The sequence below is a fragment of the Oncorhynchus masou genome, chromosome 1 (assembly GCF_036934945.1).
Source record: "Oncorhynchus masou masou isolate Uvic2021 chromosome 1, UVic_Omas_1.1, whole genome shotgun sequence".
Taxonomy (NCBI): domain Eukaryota; kingdom Metazoa; phylum Chordata; class Actinopteri; order Salmoniformes; family Salmonidae; genus Oncorhynchus; species Oncorhynchus masou.
In genome coordinates, this window is record NC_088212.1 from 2,448,954 (window position 1) to 2,465,210 (window position 16,257).

At 44.8% G+C, this 16,257-nt stretch overlaps 1 protein-coding gene across 1 annotated transcript in view; it reads left to right on the plus strand.

Annotated features, from left to right (window-relative positions):
• Window positions 1-16,257, plus strand: part of LOC135508221 (atrial natriuretic peptide receptor 3-like) — a 106,139-nt gene that overhangs the window by 13,315 nt on the left and 76,567 nt on the right. Inside the window, exon 2 of the mRNA XM_064928308.1 lies at window positions 16,135-16,257. Within this exon, the coding sequence (XP_064784380.1) occupies window positions 16,135-16,257 (123 nt within the window). The remainder of the gene's footprint in view (window positions 1-16,134) is intronic.

Genomic DNA, 16,257 nt, shown 5'->3' on the forward strand with positions numbered 1-16,257 from the left:
CTAGGCTGTAACGGGGATTATATACACAGCCAGGCTGCAATGGGGATTATATACACAGCTAGACTAACGGGGATTATATACACAGCCAGGCTGTAACGGGGATTATATACACAGCCAGGCTGTAACGGGGATTATATACACAGCCAGGCTGTAACGGGGATTATATACACAGCCAGGCTGTAACGGGGATTATATACACAGCCAGGCTGTAACGGGATTATATACACAGCCAGGCTGTAACGGGATTATATACACAGCCAGGCTGTAACGGGGATTATATACACAGCCAGGCTGTAACGGGGATTATATACACAGCCAGGCTGTAACGGGGATTATATACACAGCTAGGCTGTAACGGTGATTATATACACAGCCAGGCTGTAACGGTGATTATATACACAGCCAGGCTGTAACGGGGATTATATACACAGCCAGGCTGTAACGGGGATTATATACACAGCTAGACTAACAGGGATTATATACACAGCTAGACTAATAGGGATTATATACACAGCTAGGCTGTAACGGGGATTATATACACAGCCAGGCTGTAACGGGGATTATATACACAACCAGGCTGTAACGGGGATTATATACACAGCCAGGCTGTTTCGGGGATTATATACACAGCTAGGCTGTTTCGGGGATTATATACACAGCTAGGCTGTTTCGGGGATTACATACACAGCTAGGCTGTAACGGGGATTATATACACAGCCAGACTAACAGGGACTATATACACAGCCAGACTAATAGGGATTATATACACAGCCAGGCTGTAACAGGGATTATATACACAGCCAGGCTGTAACGGGGATTATATACAGCCAGGCTGTAATGGGGATTATATACACAGCCGGGCTGTAACGGGGATTATATACACAGCCAGGCTGTAACGGGGATTATATACACAGCCAGGCTGTAACGGGGATTATATACACAGCCAGGCTGTAACGGGGATTATATACACAGCCAGGCTGTAACGGGGATTATATACACAGCCAGGCTGTAACGGGGATTATATACACAGCCAGGCTGTAACGGGGATTATATACACAGCCAGGCTGTAACGGGGATTATATACACAGCTAGACTAACAGGGATTATATACACAGCTAGACTGTAACGGGGATTATATACACAGCCAGGCTGTAACGGGGATTATATACACAGCCAGGCTGTAACGGGGATTATATACACAGCCAGGCTGTAATGGGGATTATATACACAGCCAGGCTGTAATGGGGATTATATACACAGCCAGGCTGTAACGGGGATTATATACACAGCTAGGCTGTAACGGGGATTATATACACAGCCAGGCTGTAACGGGGATTATATACACAACCAGGCTGAAACGGGGATTATATACACAGCTAGACTAACAGGGATTATATACACAGCCAGGCTGCAATGGGGATTATATACACAGCTAGACTAACGGGGATTATATACACAGCCAGGCTGTAACGGGGATTATATACACAGCCAGGCTGTAACGGGGATTATATACACAGCCAGGCTGTAATGGGGATTATATACACAGCCAGGCCGTAACGGGGATTATATACACAGCCAGGCCGTAACGGGGATTATATACACAGCCAGGCTGTAACGGGGATTATATACACAGCCAGGCTGTAACGGGGATTATATACACAGCCAGGCCGTAACGGGATTATATACACAGCCTGGCTGTAACGGGATTATATACACAGCCAGGCTGTAACGGGATTATATACACAGCCAGGCTGTAACGGGGATTATATACACAGCCAGGCTGTAACGGGGATTACATACACAGCCAGGCTGTAACGGGGATTACATACACAGCCAGGCTGTAACGGGGATTATATACACAGCTAGGCTGTAACGGGGATTATATACACAGCTAGGCTGTAACGGGGATTATATACACAGCCAGGCTGTAACGGGGATTATATACACAGCCAGGCTGTAACGGGGATTATATACACAGCTAGACTAACGGGGATTATATACACAGCCAGGCTGCAATGGGGATTATATACACAGCTAGACTAACGGGGATTATATACACAGCCAGGCTGTAACGGGGATTATATACACAGCCAGGCTGTAACGGGGATTATATACACAGCCAGGCTGTAACGGGGATTATATACACAGCCAGGCTGTAACGGGGATTATATACACAGCCAGGCTGTAACGGGGATTATATACACAGCCAGGCTGTAACGGGGATTATATACACAGCTAGACTAACAGGGATTATATACACAGCTAGACTGTAACGGGGATTATATACACAGCCAGGCTGTAACGGGGATTATATACACAGCCAGGCTGTAACGGGGATTATATACACAGCCAGGCTGTAATGGGGATTATATACACAGCCAGGCTGTAATGGGGATTATATACACAGCCAGGCTGTAATGGGGATTATATACACAGCTATGCTGTAACGGGGATTATATACACAGCCAGGCTGTAACGGGGATTATATACACAGCCAGGCTGTAACGGGGATTATATACACAGCCAGGCTGTAACGGGATTATATACACAGCCAGGCTGTAACGGGATTATATACACAGCCAGGCTGTAATGGGGATTATATACACAGCCAGGCTGTAACGGGATTATATACACAGCCAGGCTGTAACGGGATTATATACACAGCCAGGCTGTAACGGGGATTATATACACAGCCAGGCTGTAACGGGGATTATATACACAGCCAGGCTGTAACGGGGATTATATACACAGCCAGGCTGTAACGGGATTATATACACAGCCAGGCTGTAACGGGATTATATACACAGCCAGGCTGTAACGGGGATTATATACACAGCCAGGCTGTAACGGGGATTATATACACAGCCAGGCTGTAATGGGGATTATATACACATCTAGGCTGTAACGGGGATTATATACACAGCTAGACTAACAGGGATTATATACACAGCTAGACTAATAGGGATTATATACACAGCTAGGCTGTAACGGGGATTATATACACAGCCAGGCTGTAACGGGGATTATATACACAACCAGGCTGTAACGGGGATTATATACACAGCCAGGCTGTAATGGGGATTATATGCACAGCCAGGCTGTAACGGGGATTATATACACAGCTAGACTAACAGGGATTATATACACAGCCAGACTAACAGGGATTATATACACAGCTAGGCTGTAACGGGGATTATATACACAGCCAGGCTGTAACGGGGATTATATACACAACCAGGCTGTAACGGGGATTATATACACAGCCAGGCTGTAATGGGGATTATATGCACAGCCAGGCTGTAACGGGGATTATATACACAGCTAGACTAACAGGGATTATATACACAGCCAGACTAACAGGGATTATATACACAGCTAGACTAACAGGGATTATATACACAGCTAGACTAACGGGGATTATATACACAGCCAGGCTGTAACGGGGATTATATACACAGCTAGACTAACAGGGATTATATACACAGCCAGGCTGTAACGGGGATTATATACACAGCCAAGCTGTAACGGGGATTATATACACAGCCAGACTAACAGGGATTATATACACAGCCAGACTAACGGGGATTATATACACAGCTAGACTAACGGGGATTATATACACAGCTAGACTAACGGGGATTATATACACAGCTAGACTAACAGGGATTATATACACAGCCTGGCTGTAACGGGGATTATATACACAGCTAGACTAACAGGGATTATATACACAGCCTGGCTGTAACGGGGATTATATACACAGCTAGACTAACAGGGATTATATACACAGCTAGATTAACGGGGATTATATACACAGCTAGACTAACGGGGATTATATACACAGCCAGACTAACGGGGATTATATACACAGCTAGACTAACGGGGATTATATACACAGCTAGACTAACGGGGATTATATACACAGCCAGACTAACGGGGATTATATACACAGCCAGGCTGCAATGGGGATTATATACACAGTAGCAACACCTTAAATCTTGTAGCCTGATGACTTGGAGTTCAAATCAAATTGTATTGGTCACATACACATGGTTAGCAGATGGTATTGGTCACATACACATGGTTAGCAGATGTTAATGGTCACATACACATGGTTAGCAGATGTTAATGTGAGGGTAGCGAAATGCTTGTGCTTCTAGTTCCAACAGTGTAGTAATATCTAACAAGTAATCTAACATTTCCCCAACAACTACTTTATACACACAAATCTAAAGGGGTGAATGAGAATATGTACATATTAATATATGGATGAGCGATGGCCGAGCGGCATAGGCAAGGTGCAGTAGATGGCATAAAATACAGTATATACATGTGACATGAGTAATGAAAGATATGTAAACATTATTTAAAGTGGCATTATTTAAAGTGGCGTTGTTTAAAGTTCTCAGGTTTTTGCAGTACTTCGTTTTAGGGCGATTTGGCCTAAAAACATATCTTGATTATTATTTTTTTTTAAATGATGGCTGATTCACAGTATACTGTATCTCGATGAAACACGTTTTTTAAATAAACAAATTAAATTATTAGTGGGTCTTATGGTTGTGGAAGGCTTATATTCAGCCTCAATATAATGTCACAAGCCCTGAATTCATTAGATTATTGCTGACTGTTTGAAATGCAGTGTATTCCTTATATAATTGTGTTTTATGCTTATTGCAATTTTTTAAATAAAACACAACAGACTAGACAGCTGGTATAACAGTCTTTGGCTACAATGCTGATAGTGGTTCTGGTTCAAGGCCGCGCACAACAAACTGAGCATTCACTTTCATAATCAGTGTTCACTGATACTCCCGTTCTTAGTAGAGTTGAGAGATACTGTAAAACGCTACGTACGTGTGGACAGACGGACCAAGGCTCAGCGGATGTTGAGTTCCACATCATATTTATTAAAGTGAAACTTAGCAAAAACAATATATCAATAAACTAACAACGAAACGTGACTATGTGGTGCACAAAACAAAACAATATCCCACAAACACAAGTGGGAAAAATTATACCTAAATATGATCCCCAATTAGATACAACGATTATCAGCTGCCTCTAATTGGGAATCATACAAATCACCAACATAGAAAAATAAACTAGAACCCCACATAGCAATAGTAATAAACTAGAATACCCCCCAGTCACGCCCTGACCTACTCTCAAAGGCTCTCTATGGTCAGGGCGTGACAGGTATCGTTAGAATGGTTAACTTGTCCTCTAATATAGTGAAATAATGTCTCAATGTGTCGGTGTCCATATGACCCATTCTGTGGGTCTGAATTTTGTATCTTGTATAATACATTAGTTTATACTGGATTACGTGTACATTTTCATAAACTGTAATTTTGTTTGTTATGCTCCAACTTCCCCTCCATCTTGCCCCTACATCGGTTATTTTTAAATCTGATTTATCGTATGAACATCCTGTGTCTGACTCAAATAAGATTCCGTCAAGGTTGCTCTGATGTCCAAAAGATTTTCAAATTGAAATTTTGTGATATGTAACTTTAAAAAAAAAGTTTTATGTATTTTGAAACCATCTAGATTAGTCAGTCCAAAATGAATTCTTTCATGGAAATAATGTATCCCCCCGTTACCAAATCATTTACGGTTTCTATGCCTTTAGTTTTCCATGTGGAACAATTTATCGGTGAATTCTGACAAGAATTGTTCCATATGGTTGTGTTTCTAGGGAGTGATATTGGTTCTTTTAGAATAAGTTTAATTTTCTTCATTATTGTTCTAATTTTCTTACCTATAAAGTTGTTAATGTTCTCAGCTTTATCCTGTGAAAACAGACACGTATTCTGGGGATGAGCATCTTCAATATGTTCCCGTTGTTCCTCTTTGTCGTAAGTAAAAGACCTGGGTGGTGAATTGATGCAATTAAATGTCTGGAAGGTTAAAACCACCCTCAGTGTCTGGAACGTTACAACCACCCTCAGTGTCTGGAACGTTAAAACCACCCTCGGTCTCTGGAAGTTGTAAAACCACCCTCGGTCTCTGGAAGGTGTAAAACCACCCTCGGTTTTAGGAAGGTGTAAACCACCCTCGGTCTCTGGAAGGTGTAAAACCACCCTCGGTCTCTGGAAGATGTAGAACTTTGCTGTTTATTCTATGAGTTTTATTTGTCCAGTTAAAGTCTCTTATGACCAAGTATGCTTTTTTTAAATGTGTCTTCGGTGGGGTAATTAGTACTACTGAAAATAAATACACAGCTTTGACCGCCATGCCATTCTAAAGACGTATATTCTACCTGGAAAATGTATGGGCATCAACATAATAAGCTAAATCACTGAACTCCTCCACTCTACTCTCTCCTCCACTCCTTCTCTCCTCCTCCTCACTCCACTCTCTCATCCACTCCTTCTCTCCTCCTCCTCACTCCACTCTCTCATCCACTCCTTCTCTCCTCCTGCTCACTCCACTCTCCTCCACTCCTTCTCTCCTCCTCCTCACTCCACTCTCTCCTCCACTCCTTCTCTCCTCCTCCTCACTCCACTCTCTCCTCCTCTCCTCCTCCTCACTCCACTCTCTCCTCCACTCCTTCTCTCCTCCTATACTTGTTCTCTCCTCTTCTCTCTGCCCACAGCAGCATTCTCAGCATCTCAGTAGTAACAGGCAGACAGGCAGGCAGGCAGGCAGGCAGGCAGACAGGCAGACAGGCAGACAGGCAGGCAGCGTTACAGATTTGCACAACGTCGTTCCCCTATTTGCATAATGCACTCACACAACACCATGTTTATAATGAGCCAAGGAGACACATAAAACGTCCTGTGAGCCACGATAAGTAGGGCCCGTGTGTAGCGCCCCTTCTCTGCCTTCCTGAGCTCAGTGCTCCCTACCTAGAGGTGAGGACAGACAGGCAGGCAGGCAGACGCAGACAGACAGACAGGCAGGGAGACAGACAGTCAGACACAGACAGGCAGGCAGGCAGACGCAGACAGACGGATAGATAGACAGGGAGATGCAGACAGACAGCAGGCAGGGAGATAGACATGCAGACAGACAGGCAGGGAGGCAGACAGACAGGCAGGGAGACACATAGACACATGGAGACAGACATACGCAGGGGGACAGACAGACGCAGGGAGCAACAGGGCTGGTATTGTTGTCTCTGTCCCAGTAATGCTGTCAGCAGGACTGAGGTGAAGTGTGTCCCCTCTCTGGACCCCCCCTGACCAGCCGGGCGCTACAGTGACAGGGGAATGTTTCAGCAGACTCTGGTTGTGTTCCAAATGGCCCGCCAATTCCGTATTTAGTGCAGTACTTTGACCCCTATCCTTTTATATAGAGCCCTATGGGCCCTGGTCAAAGTAGTGCACTATATAGGGGATTGGATGCCATTTGATGCTCAACCCTATTAACCACGGCTGGTCAACGCTGGGACACTCCCCGAGTTATTTCCAAACCTTTTCCAAATGCCCCCTTGGCCTCTCCTCGTTGTTTGTTTGTGTGCCTGTTTTGTTGGGTTGTATTTTTAACCTCGCTCCATAGTAACCAGACAGGTTTTCTGTTGATGTTTGGGTCAGGACTAGGGCCGCCGAGCCCCTCTCTGACTGTCCCCTACTGTATCTTACTTATGTACTGTAACTAGTGCACAGGTTTTCTGTTTGTTGGAGTTGGGACTACCTTCTCTACTGTACGCTGCTATGAGCTGTTGCCTAACCTGGCGTATATTTCAACAAGGTACAGTATCACAAATTCAATTTCGGAATCAGCCGTTTTCAATTCACCTCGGAATCAGCCGTTTTCAATTCACCTCGGAATCAGACGTTTTCAATTCACTTTGGAATCAGCCGTTTTTACAGTGGAGATAACCACCTCACCCATAGATATTCAACTTGACACGTTGTTACCCTATGAACTATGTTGTATCCAGGTATCCCCTGGCTGTGATCTGTAGTGTTGCCATTAACAGATCTGGGACCAGCCTAAGGACAGGTATCCCCTGGCTGTGATGTGTAGTGTTGCCATTAACAGATCTGGGACCAGCCTAAGGACAGGTATCCCCTGGCTGTGATGTGTAGCGTTGCCATTAACAGATCTGGGACCAGCCTAAGGAAAGGTATCCCCTGGCTGTGATATGTAGCGTTGCCATTGACAGATCTGGGACCAGCCTAAGGACAGGTATCCCCTGGCTGTGATGTGTAGTGTTGCCATTAACAGATCTGGGACCAGCCTAAGGACAGGTATCCCCTGGCTGTGATGTGTAGTGTTGCCATTAACAGATCTGGGACCAGCCTAAGGACAGGTATCCCCTGGCTGTGATATGTAGCGTTGCCATTGACAGATCTGGGACCAGCCTAAGGACAGGTATCCCCTGGCTGTGATGTGTAGCGTTGCCATTAACAGATCTGGGACCAGCCTAAGGAAAGGTATCCCCTGGCTGTGATGTGTAGTGTTGCCATTAACAGATCTGGGACCAGCCTAAGGACAGGTATCCCCTGGCTGTGATGTGTAGCGTTGCCATTAACAGATCTGGGACCAGCCTAAGGACAGGTATCCCCTGGCTGTGATGTGTAGTGTTGCCATTAACAGATCTGGGACCAGCCTAAGGACAGGTATCCCCTGGCTGTGATGTGTAGTGTTGCCATTAACAGATCTGGGACCAGCCTAAGGACAGGTATCCCCTGGCTGTGATGTGTAGTGTTGCCATTAACAGATCTGGGACCAGCCTAAGGACATATCCCCTGGCTGTGTGTAGTGTTGCCATTAATGGAATCCTAGTACTTGTAGGGCTAATTGGTTGAAGCTACTGTAGGGCTACTTAGCCTGCTGTCCTTGGTACGTCTCCAGGGAAGACTTGACTTCTTCTTCCTCGTGATCGTCACCTAGAAGTAGGTAGGCCCACTGTGTAGTTACATTTACATGATCAGCACATAATACTATTATTGCAACTGTGCGGGAGGCTCATGCCTCTAGCTGTGACATCTGTTTCTCTTCATCACTACCTCATTGTCCCGCTTGTTCAGCTTCTGATTGATTTTATTTGCTGTTGTCTGTTCCCAACAATGTTTTTTCCCCGTTTTGTGCTGCTACCATGTTTTGTTGCTACCATATTGATGTTGTGTTGTGTTGCTACCATGTTGTGTTGCTACCATGCTGTATTGGCATGTGTTGCTGCCTTGTTATGTTGTCTTAGGTCTCTCTTTATGTAGTGTTGTCTCTCTTGTCGTGATGTGTGTTTTTGTCCTATATTCTTACTTAATTTATTATTATTTTTAATTCCAGTTTGGTTTTCTTTTTAATTTAGCCTTTTGTTAGACTGTCATTGTAAATACGAATTTGTTCTTAACTGACTTGCCTAGTTAAATAAATAAAACAAACACACACAGACCAGGCGGTTGGTGGCACCTTAATTGAGGAGGACGGGCTCATTATAATAGCTGGAATGGAATGAATGGAATGGGTATCAAACACATCGTTTCCATATGTTTCAATACCATTCCAGTCTCTCCATTCCAGCTATTATAATGAGCCGTCCTCCCGTCACCAGCCACCTATAGCACATACATGGAAATAAGTTAGTTCCACCTGTTGAAATGAGGAGGCAGAAGCAGAAAAGAACCCCATACCTACTGAGAAATATGGTGGTGTAACGTGTGATGTAATGGGGTCAAAGGCATCATGAACTCTACCTAGTACCTGGACATTTGTCTTAGCCGTGTCTGAATCCTGGCTTAGGAAAACCACCAAAAACCCTGAAATCTCCATTGCTAACTATAACGTTTTCCGCCAAGATAGAACTGTCAAAGGGGGCGGTGTTGCAATTTACTGCAAAGATCGAAAGTAATACAGAACTCTGCAGGCTAAGTCTGTACCCAAACAATTTGAGCTTCTACTTCTAAAAATTCACCTTTCCAGAAACAAGTCTCTCACTGTTGCCACTTGCGATAGACCTCCCTCTGCCCCCAGCTGTGCCCTCGATACTATATGTGAACTGATTGCCCCCCATCTATCTTCTGAGCTCGTGCTACTAGGTGAGCTAAACTGGGACATGCTTAACACCCCGACCATCCTACAAACTAAGCTTGATGCCCTCAATCTCACACAAATGATCAATGAACCTAACAGGTACAACCCCAAATCAGTAAACACGGGCACCGTCCAGCATCACTACTCTGGACGGCTCTGACTTAGAATATGTGGACAAATACAAATACCTGGTTGTCTGGTTAGACTGTAAACTCTCCTTCCAGACTCACATTAAGCATCTCCAATCCAAAATTAAATCTAGAATCGGCTTCCTATATCGCAACAAAGCATCCATCATGCTGTCAAACATACCCTAGTAAGACTGACCATCCTACCGATCCTCGACTTCGGTGAAGTCATCTATAAAATAGCCTCCAACACTCTACTCAACAAACTGGATGCAGTCTATCACAGTGCCATCCGTTTTGTCACCAAAGCCCCATACACTACCCACCATTGCGACCTGTACGCTCTCGTTGGTTGGCCCTCGCATCATACTCGTCGCCAAACCCACTGGCTACAGGTTATCTACAAGTCTCTGCTCGGTAAAGCCCCGCCTTATCTCAGCTCACTGGTCACCATAGCAGCACGCGCTCCAGCAGGTATATCTCACTGGTCACCCCCAAAGCCAATTCCTCCTTTTGTCGTCTTTCCTTCCAATTCTCTGCTGCCCATGACTGGAATGAATTGCAAAAATCTCTGAAGCGGGAGACTCACATCTCCCCCTCTAAGCTTTAAGCACCAGCTTTCAGAGCAGCTCACAGATCACTGCACCTGTACATAGCCCATCTGTAAACAGCCCATCTATCTACCTACCTCATCCCCATACTGGTATTTATTTATTTTGCTCCTTTGCACCCCAGTATCTCTACCATTCCAGTGTTTAATTACTATATTGTAATTACTTCGCCACCATGGCCTATTTTATTTCCTTAACTTACCTCATTTGCACTCACTGTATATAGACTTGTTGTAATCTTTTGTTCTACTGTATTATTGACTGTATGTTTTGTTTATTCCATGTGTAACTCTGTGTTGTTGTCTGTGTCACACTGCTTTGCTTTATCTTGGCCAGGTCTCAGTTGTAAATGAAAACTTGTTCTCAACTAGTCTACCTGGTTTAATAATGGTGAAATAAATACAAATTTCAGACAGAAACCTGGTTGTGTCACGAATCCCGTTTCCTGAGTCTTTTTTTTGCCTGTGTTCTGTCCTGGAGTGTTTTTTCCGGCGTCCTGGAACGCACCCTGTCTGGTTGCCGGGCAATGTAGCCAGTTGGGAGTTCTGGTTACCCGCACCTGTATCCCATCAGCTATCTGCACACCTGGTCCTGATCATCATCTCTCCTCTTCATAAGCCCGGACCTGACATCCATTCCCTGCCGGATCGTTAGCCATGAACAGTATGTCGTGCCATAGTATCAGCCTCAAGTTGGATAGAATTTGTTTTGTTGTTTTTTAAGTATTGCTTGCCTTAAACTTACCTCCGTTTGTTCTGTCTTCAGTTACTCACCCGGATCATTTACCCCATTCCCGCCTGGTCGTCGGAGAATTCCGCTACCCCATTGGATCCACCTATTTACTCCCATCAACTCACCACCGCTGCCCGCTACGCCACCTGGATATATCTACCCATTCACATTCACTTGTAAATAAATACTCACCTTCTTCCTACTCTCCTTGTCCTGGTCTGCTTCTGGGTTCAATTCTGGTAAACCTTGACAGGTTGCCTCTGTCAGAGGCTGAAAACGTGGCCGAACTACAGATCTTCAGAGACAATAACCCCGAGCACACATAAACCCCAAGCACACATCAAACCCCGAGCACACATCAAGCACACATCAAGCACACATCAAGCCCGAGCACACATCAAGCACACATCAACCCCGAGCACACATCAAACCCCGAGCACACATCAAACCCCGAGCACACATCAAGCACACATCAAGCCCGAGCACACATCAAGCACACATCAACCCCGAGCACACATCGAGCACACATCAACCCCGAGCACACATCGAGCACACGTCCAGCCCCGAGCACACGTCCAGCCCCGAGCACACGTCCAGCCCCGAGCACACGTCCAGCCCCGAGCACACGTCCAGCCCCGAGCACACGTCCAGCCCCGAGCACACGTCCAGCCCCATTCTAGAAAAAAGGCTCAGGACTCTATTTAATCTGGATGGGTGAAGCATTACAGATTGCGTGATGGAAATGTTAAGGTCATTTCCCATTGAGTCGACATATGCAGTATTTTGCTAACACCGGAATCATTGCCTTTTTAAATTGAAATCCTGCTGCGATGCGGATTGAATAGAGCCCTCAGCACCATTATCCTCACAAGGTTAGGTATTTTAAAGGTATTGAAAACAGGGGTGCCAATACTTTTTTAACCACATGCTTTTTAAGAAGAAAATGATCTCTTCACAAACAAAATCTCTTTCTCTGGGCAATTCTATTAGTATAAAATAATATAAACGTTCACCTTGGAGCGTTCAATATAGTTATTTGATAGTCTTTTATTTGCTCTTTTTTTTATCAAGGGTGCCAATAATTATATACTATCTGGTTGAGTCCAGGGTTAGGAGGGTCCTCATTGGCCAGTACTGTACAGTCTGGTTGAGTCCAGGGTTAGGAGGGTCCTCATTGGCCTGTACTGTACAGTCTGGTTGAGTCCAGAGTTAGGATGGTGCTCTAAGTAATTGTGCACTTCTGCAACCACAAGAAGCAAGTGGGCACAACGTGCCATGTTCACGTGTGTGTGTGTATTTTGGGTGTAACCAAGTGGTACAAGAAATTATAGCGTTGAAACGTATTACTCTGATATCAAAAGTAGTGTTTTTATTTCCCTCTACTTCTATAGAGCCAACGACTACAAACACCCGGTACTTCTATAGAGCCAACGACTACAAACACCCGGTACTTCTATAGAGCCAACGACTACAAACACCCGGTACTTCTATAGAGCCAACGACTACAAACACCCGGTACTTCTATAGAGCCAACGACTACAAACACCCGGTACTTCTATAGAGCCAACGACTACAAACACCCGGTACTTCTATAGAGCCAACGACTACAAACACCCGGTACTTCTATAGAGCCAACGACTACAAACACCCGGTACTTCTATAGAGCCAACGACTACAAACACCCGGTACTTCTATAGAGCCAACGACTACAAACACCCGGTACTTCTATAGAGCCAACGACTACAAACACCCGGCACTTCTATAGAGCCAACGACTACAAACAACCGGCACTTCTATAGAGCCAACGACTACAAACACCCGGCACTTCTATAGAGCCAACGACTACAAACACCCGGCACTTCTATAGAGCCAACGACTACAAACACCCGGCACTTCTATAGAGCCAACGACTACAAACACCCGGTACTTCTATAGAGCCAACGACTACAAACACCCGGTACTTCTATAGAGCCAACGACTACAAACACCCGGTACTTCTATAGAGCCAACGACTACAAACACCCGGCACTTCTATAGAACCAACGACTACAAACACCCGGCACTTCTATAGAACCAACGACTACAAACACCCGGCACTTCTATAGAGCCAACGACTACAAACACCCGGCACTTCTATAGAGCCAACGACTACAAACACCCGGTACTTCTATAGAGCCAACGACTACAAACACCCGGTACTTCTATAGAGCCAACGACTACAAACACCCGGTACTTCTATAGAGCCAACGACTACAAACACCCGGCACTTCAATAGAACCAACGACTACAAACACCCGGTACTTCTATAGAATCTAAAGCTACAATGGCACCCTATTCCCTACATAGTGCACTTCTTTTGATCAGAGCCCTATGGGAGTATAGTGCCATTTGGGTTGTAACCTAAGACTGCATCAGACCAGACATGTAGGGCAGGAGGGTTTGAATTTAAATCGCACCAGGATCATTATTTTTTTATTTTTTTGTGCTTTGACTCATTCAAAGATGCTTTGTTTTTTAAGAAACGACAAATGAGGATGGGGTAGTGTATTAAACCTGTAGCGAGAATACAGGCATCCTTTCCATTACAGCTTCAAGAAAAGGAATTTGTCAATTGTACTGTGAACATGGTTTTCTGAAACAGTCTCCTACACTATGTATTGTATGTACTTCTCATCTTGTTGCTGGGTTGAGTTGTAGCACTGTTTCCTCCATGTCTTCTCGTCTTGTTGAAGCTCGGTTGAGTTGTAACACTGTTTCCTCCATGTCTTGTTGAAGCTGGGTTGAGTTGGAACACTGTTTCCTCCATGTCTTCTCGTCTTGTTGAAGCTGGGTTGAGTTGTAACACTGTTTGCTCCATGTCTTGTTGAAGCTGGGTTGAGTTGTAACACTGTTTCCTCCATGTCTTCTCGTCTTGTTGAAGCTGGGTTGAGTTGTAACACTGTTTCCTCCATGTCTTGTTGAAGCTGGGTTGAGTTGTAACACTGTTTCCTCCATGTCTTGTTGAAGCTGGGTTGAGTTGTAACACTGTTTCCTCCATGTCTTCTCGTCTTGTTGAAGCTGGGTTGAGTTGTAACACTGTTTCCCCCATGTCTTCTCGTCTTGTTGAAGCTGGGTTGAGTTGTAGCACTGTTTCCCCCATGTCTTCTCGTCTTGTTGCTGGGTTGAGTTGTAACACCGTTTCCTCCATGTCTTCTCGTCTTGTTGTTGCTGGGTTGAGTTGTAACACTGTTTGCTCCATGTCTTCTCGTCTTGTTGTTGCTGGGTTGAGTTGTAACACTGTTTCCTCCATGTCTTGTTGAAGCTGGGTTGAGTTGTAACACTGTTTCCTCCATGTCTTGTTGAAGCTGGGTTGAGTTGGAACACTGTTTCCTCCATGTCTTCTCGTCTTGTTGAAGCTGGGTTGAGTTGTAACACTGTTTGCTTCATGTCTTCTCGTCTTGTTGAAGCTGGGTTGAGTTGTAACACTGTTTCCTCCATGTCTTGTTGAAGCTGGGTTGAGTTGTAACACTGTTTCCTCCATGTCTTGTTGAAGCTGGGTTGAGTTGTAACACTGTTTCCTCCATGTCTTCTCGTCTTGTTGCTGGGTTGAGTTTTAACACTGTTTCCTCCATGTCTTCTCGTCTTGTTGCTGGGTTGAGTTTTAACACTGTTTCCTCCATGTCTTCTCGTCTTGTTGAAGCTGGGTTGAGTTGTAACACTGTTTCCTCCATGTCTTCTCGTCTTGTTGCTGGGTTGAGTTTTAACACTGTTTCCTCCATGTCTTCTCGTCTTGTTGAAGCTGGGTTGAGTTGTAACACTGTTTCCTCCATGTCTTGTTGAAGCTGGGTTGAGTTGTAACACTGTTTCCTCCATGTCTTGTTGAAGCTGGGTTGAGTTGTAACACTGTTTCCTCCATGTCTTCTCGTCTTGTTGTTGTTGCTGGGTTGAGTTGTAGCACTGTTTCCTCCATGTCTTCTCGTCTTGTTGTTGTTGCTGGGTTGAGTTGTAGCACTGTTTCCTCCATGTCTTCTCGTCTTTTTGAAGCTGGGTTGAGTTGTATCACTGTTTCCTCCATGTCTTCTCGTCTTTTTGAAGCTGGGTTGAGTTGTATCACTGTTTCCTCCATGTCTTCTCGTCTTGTTGAAGCTGGGTTGAGTTGTAACACTGTTTCCTCCATGTCTTCTCGTCTTGTTGAAGCTGGGTTGAGTTGTAACACTGTTTCCTCCATGTCTTGTTGAAGCTGGGTTGAGTTGTAACACTGTTTCCTCCATGTCTTCTCGTCTTGTTGTTGTTGCTGGGTTGAGTTGTAGCACTGTTTCCTCCATGTCTTCTCGTCTTGTTGTTGTTGCTGGGTTGAGTTGTATCACTGTTTCCTCCATGTCTTCTCGTCTTGTTGAAGCTGGGTTGAGTTGTAACACTGTTTCCTCCATGTCTTCTCGTCTTGTTGAAGCTGGGTTGAGTTGTAACACTGTTTCCTCCATGTCTTCTCATCTTGTTGCTGCATTGAGTTGTAACACTGTTTCCTCCATGTCTTCTCGTCTTGTTGAAGCTGGGTTGAGTTGTAACACTGTTTCCTCCATGTCTTCTCGTCTTGTTGAAGCTGGGTTGAGTTGTATCACTGTTTCCTCCATGTCTTCTCGTCTTGTTGAAGCTGGGTTAAGTTGTAACACTGTTTCCTCCATGTCGTTTCCTTGCAGTTGTTATCATGTGTGCGGGAGCAGACGTTGTCCGAGACATCATGCTAGCGGTTCACAGAAGGAGGCTCACCAACGGCAGCTACATCTTCTTCAACATCGAACTCTTCAACTCCTCATCCTATG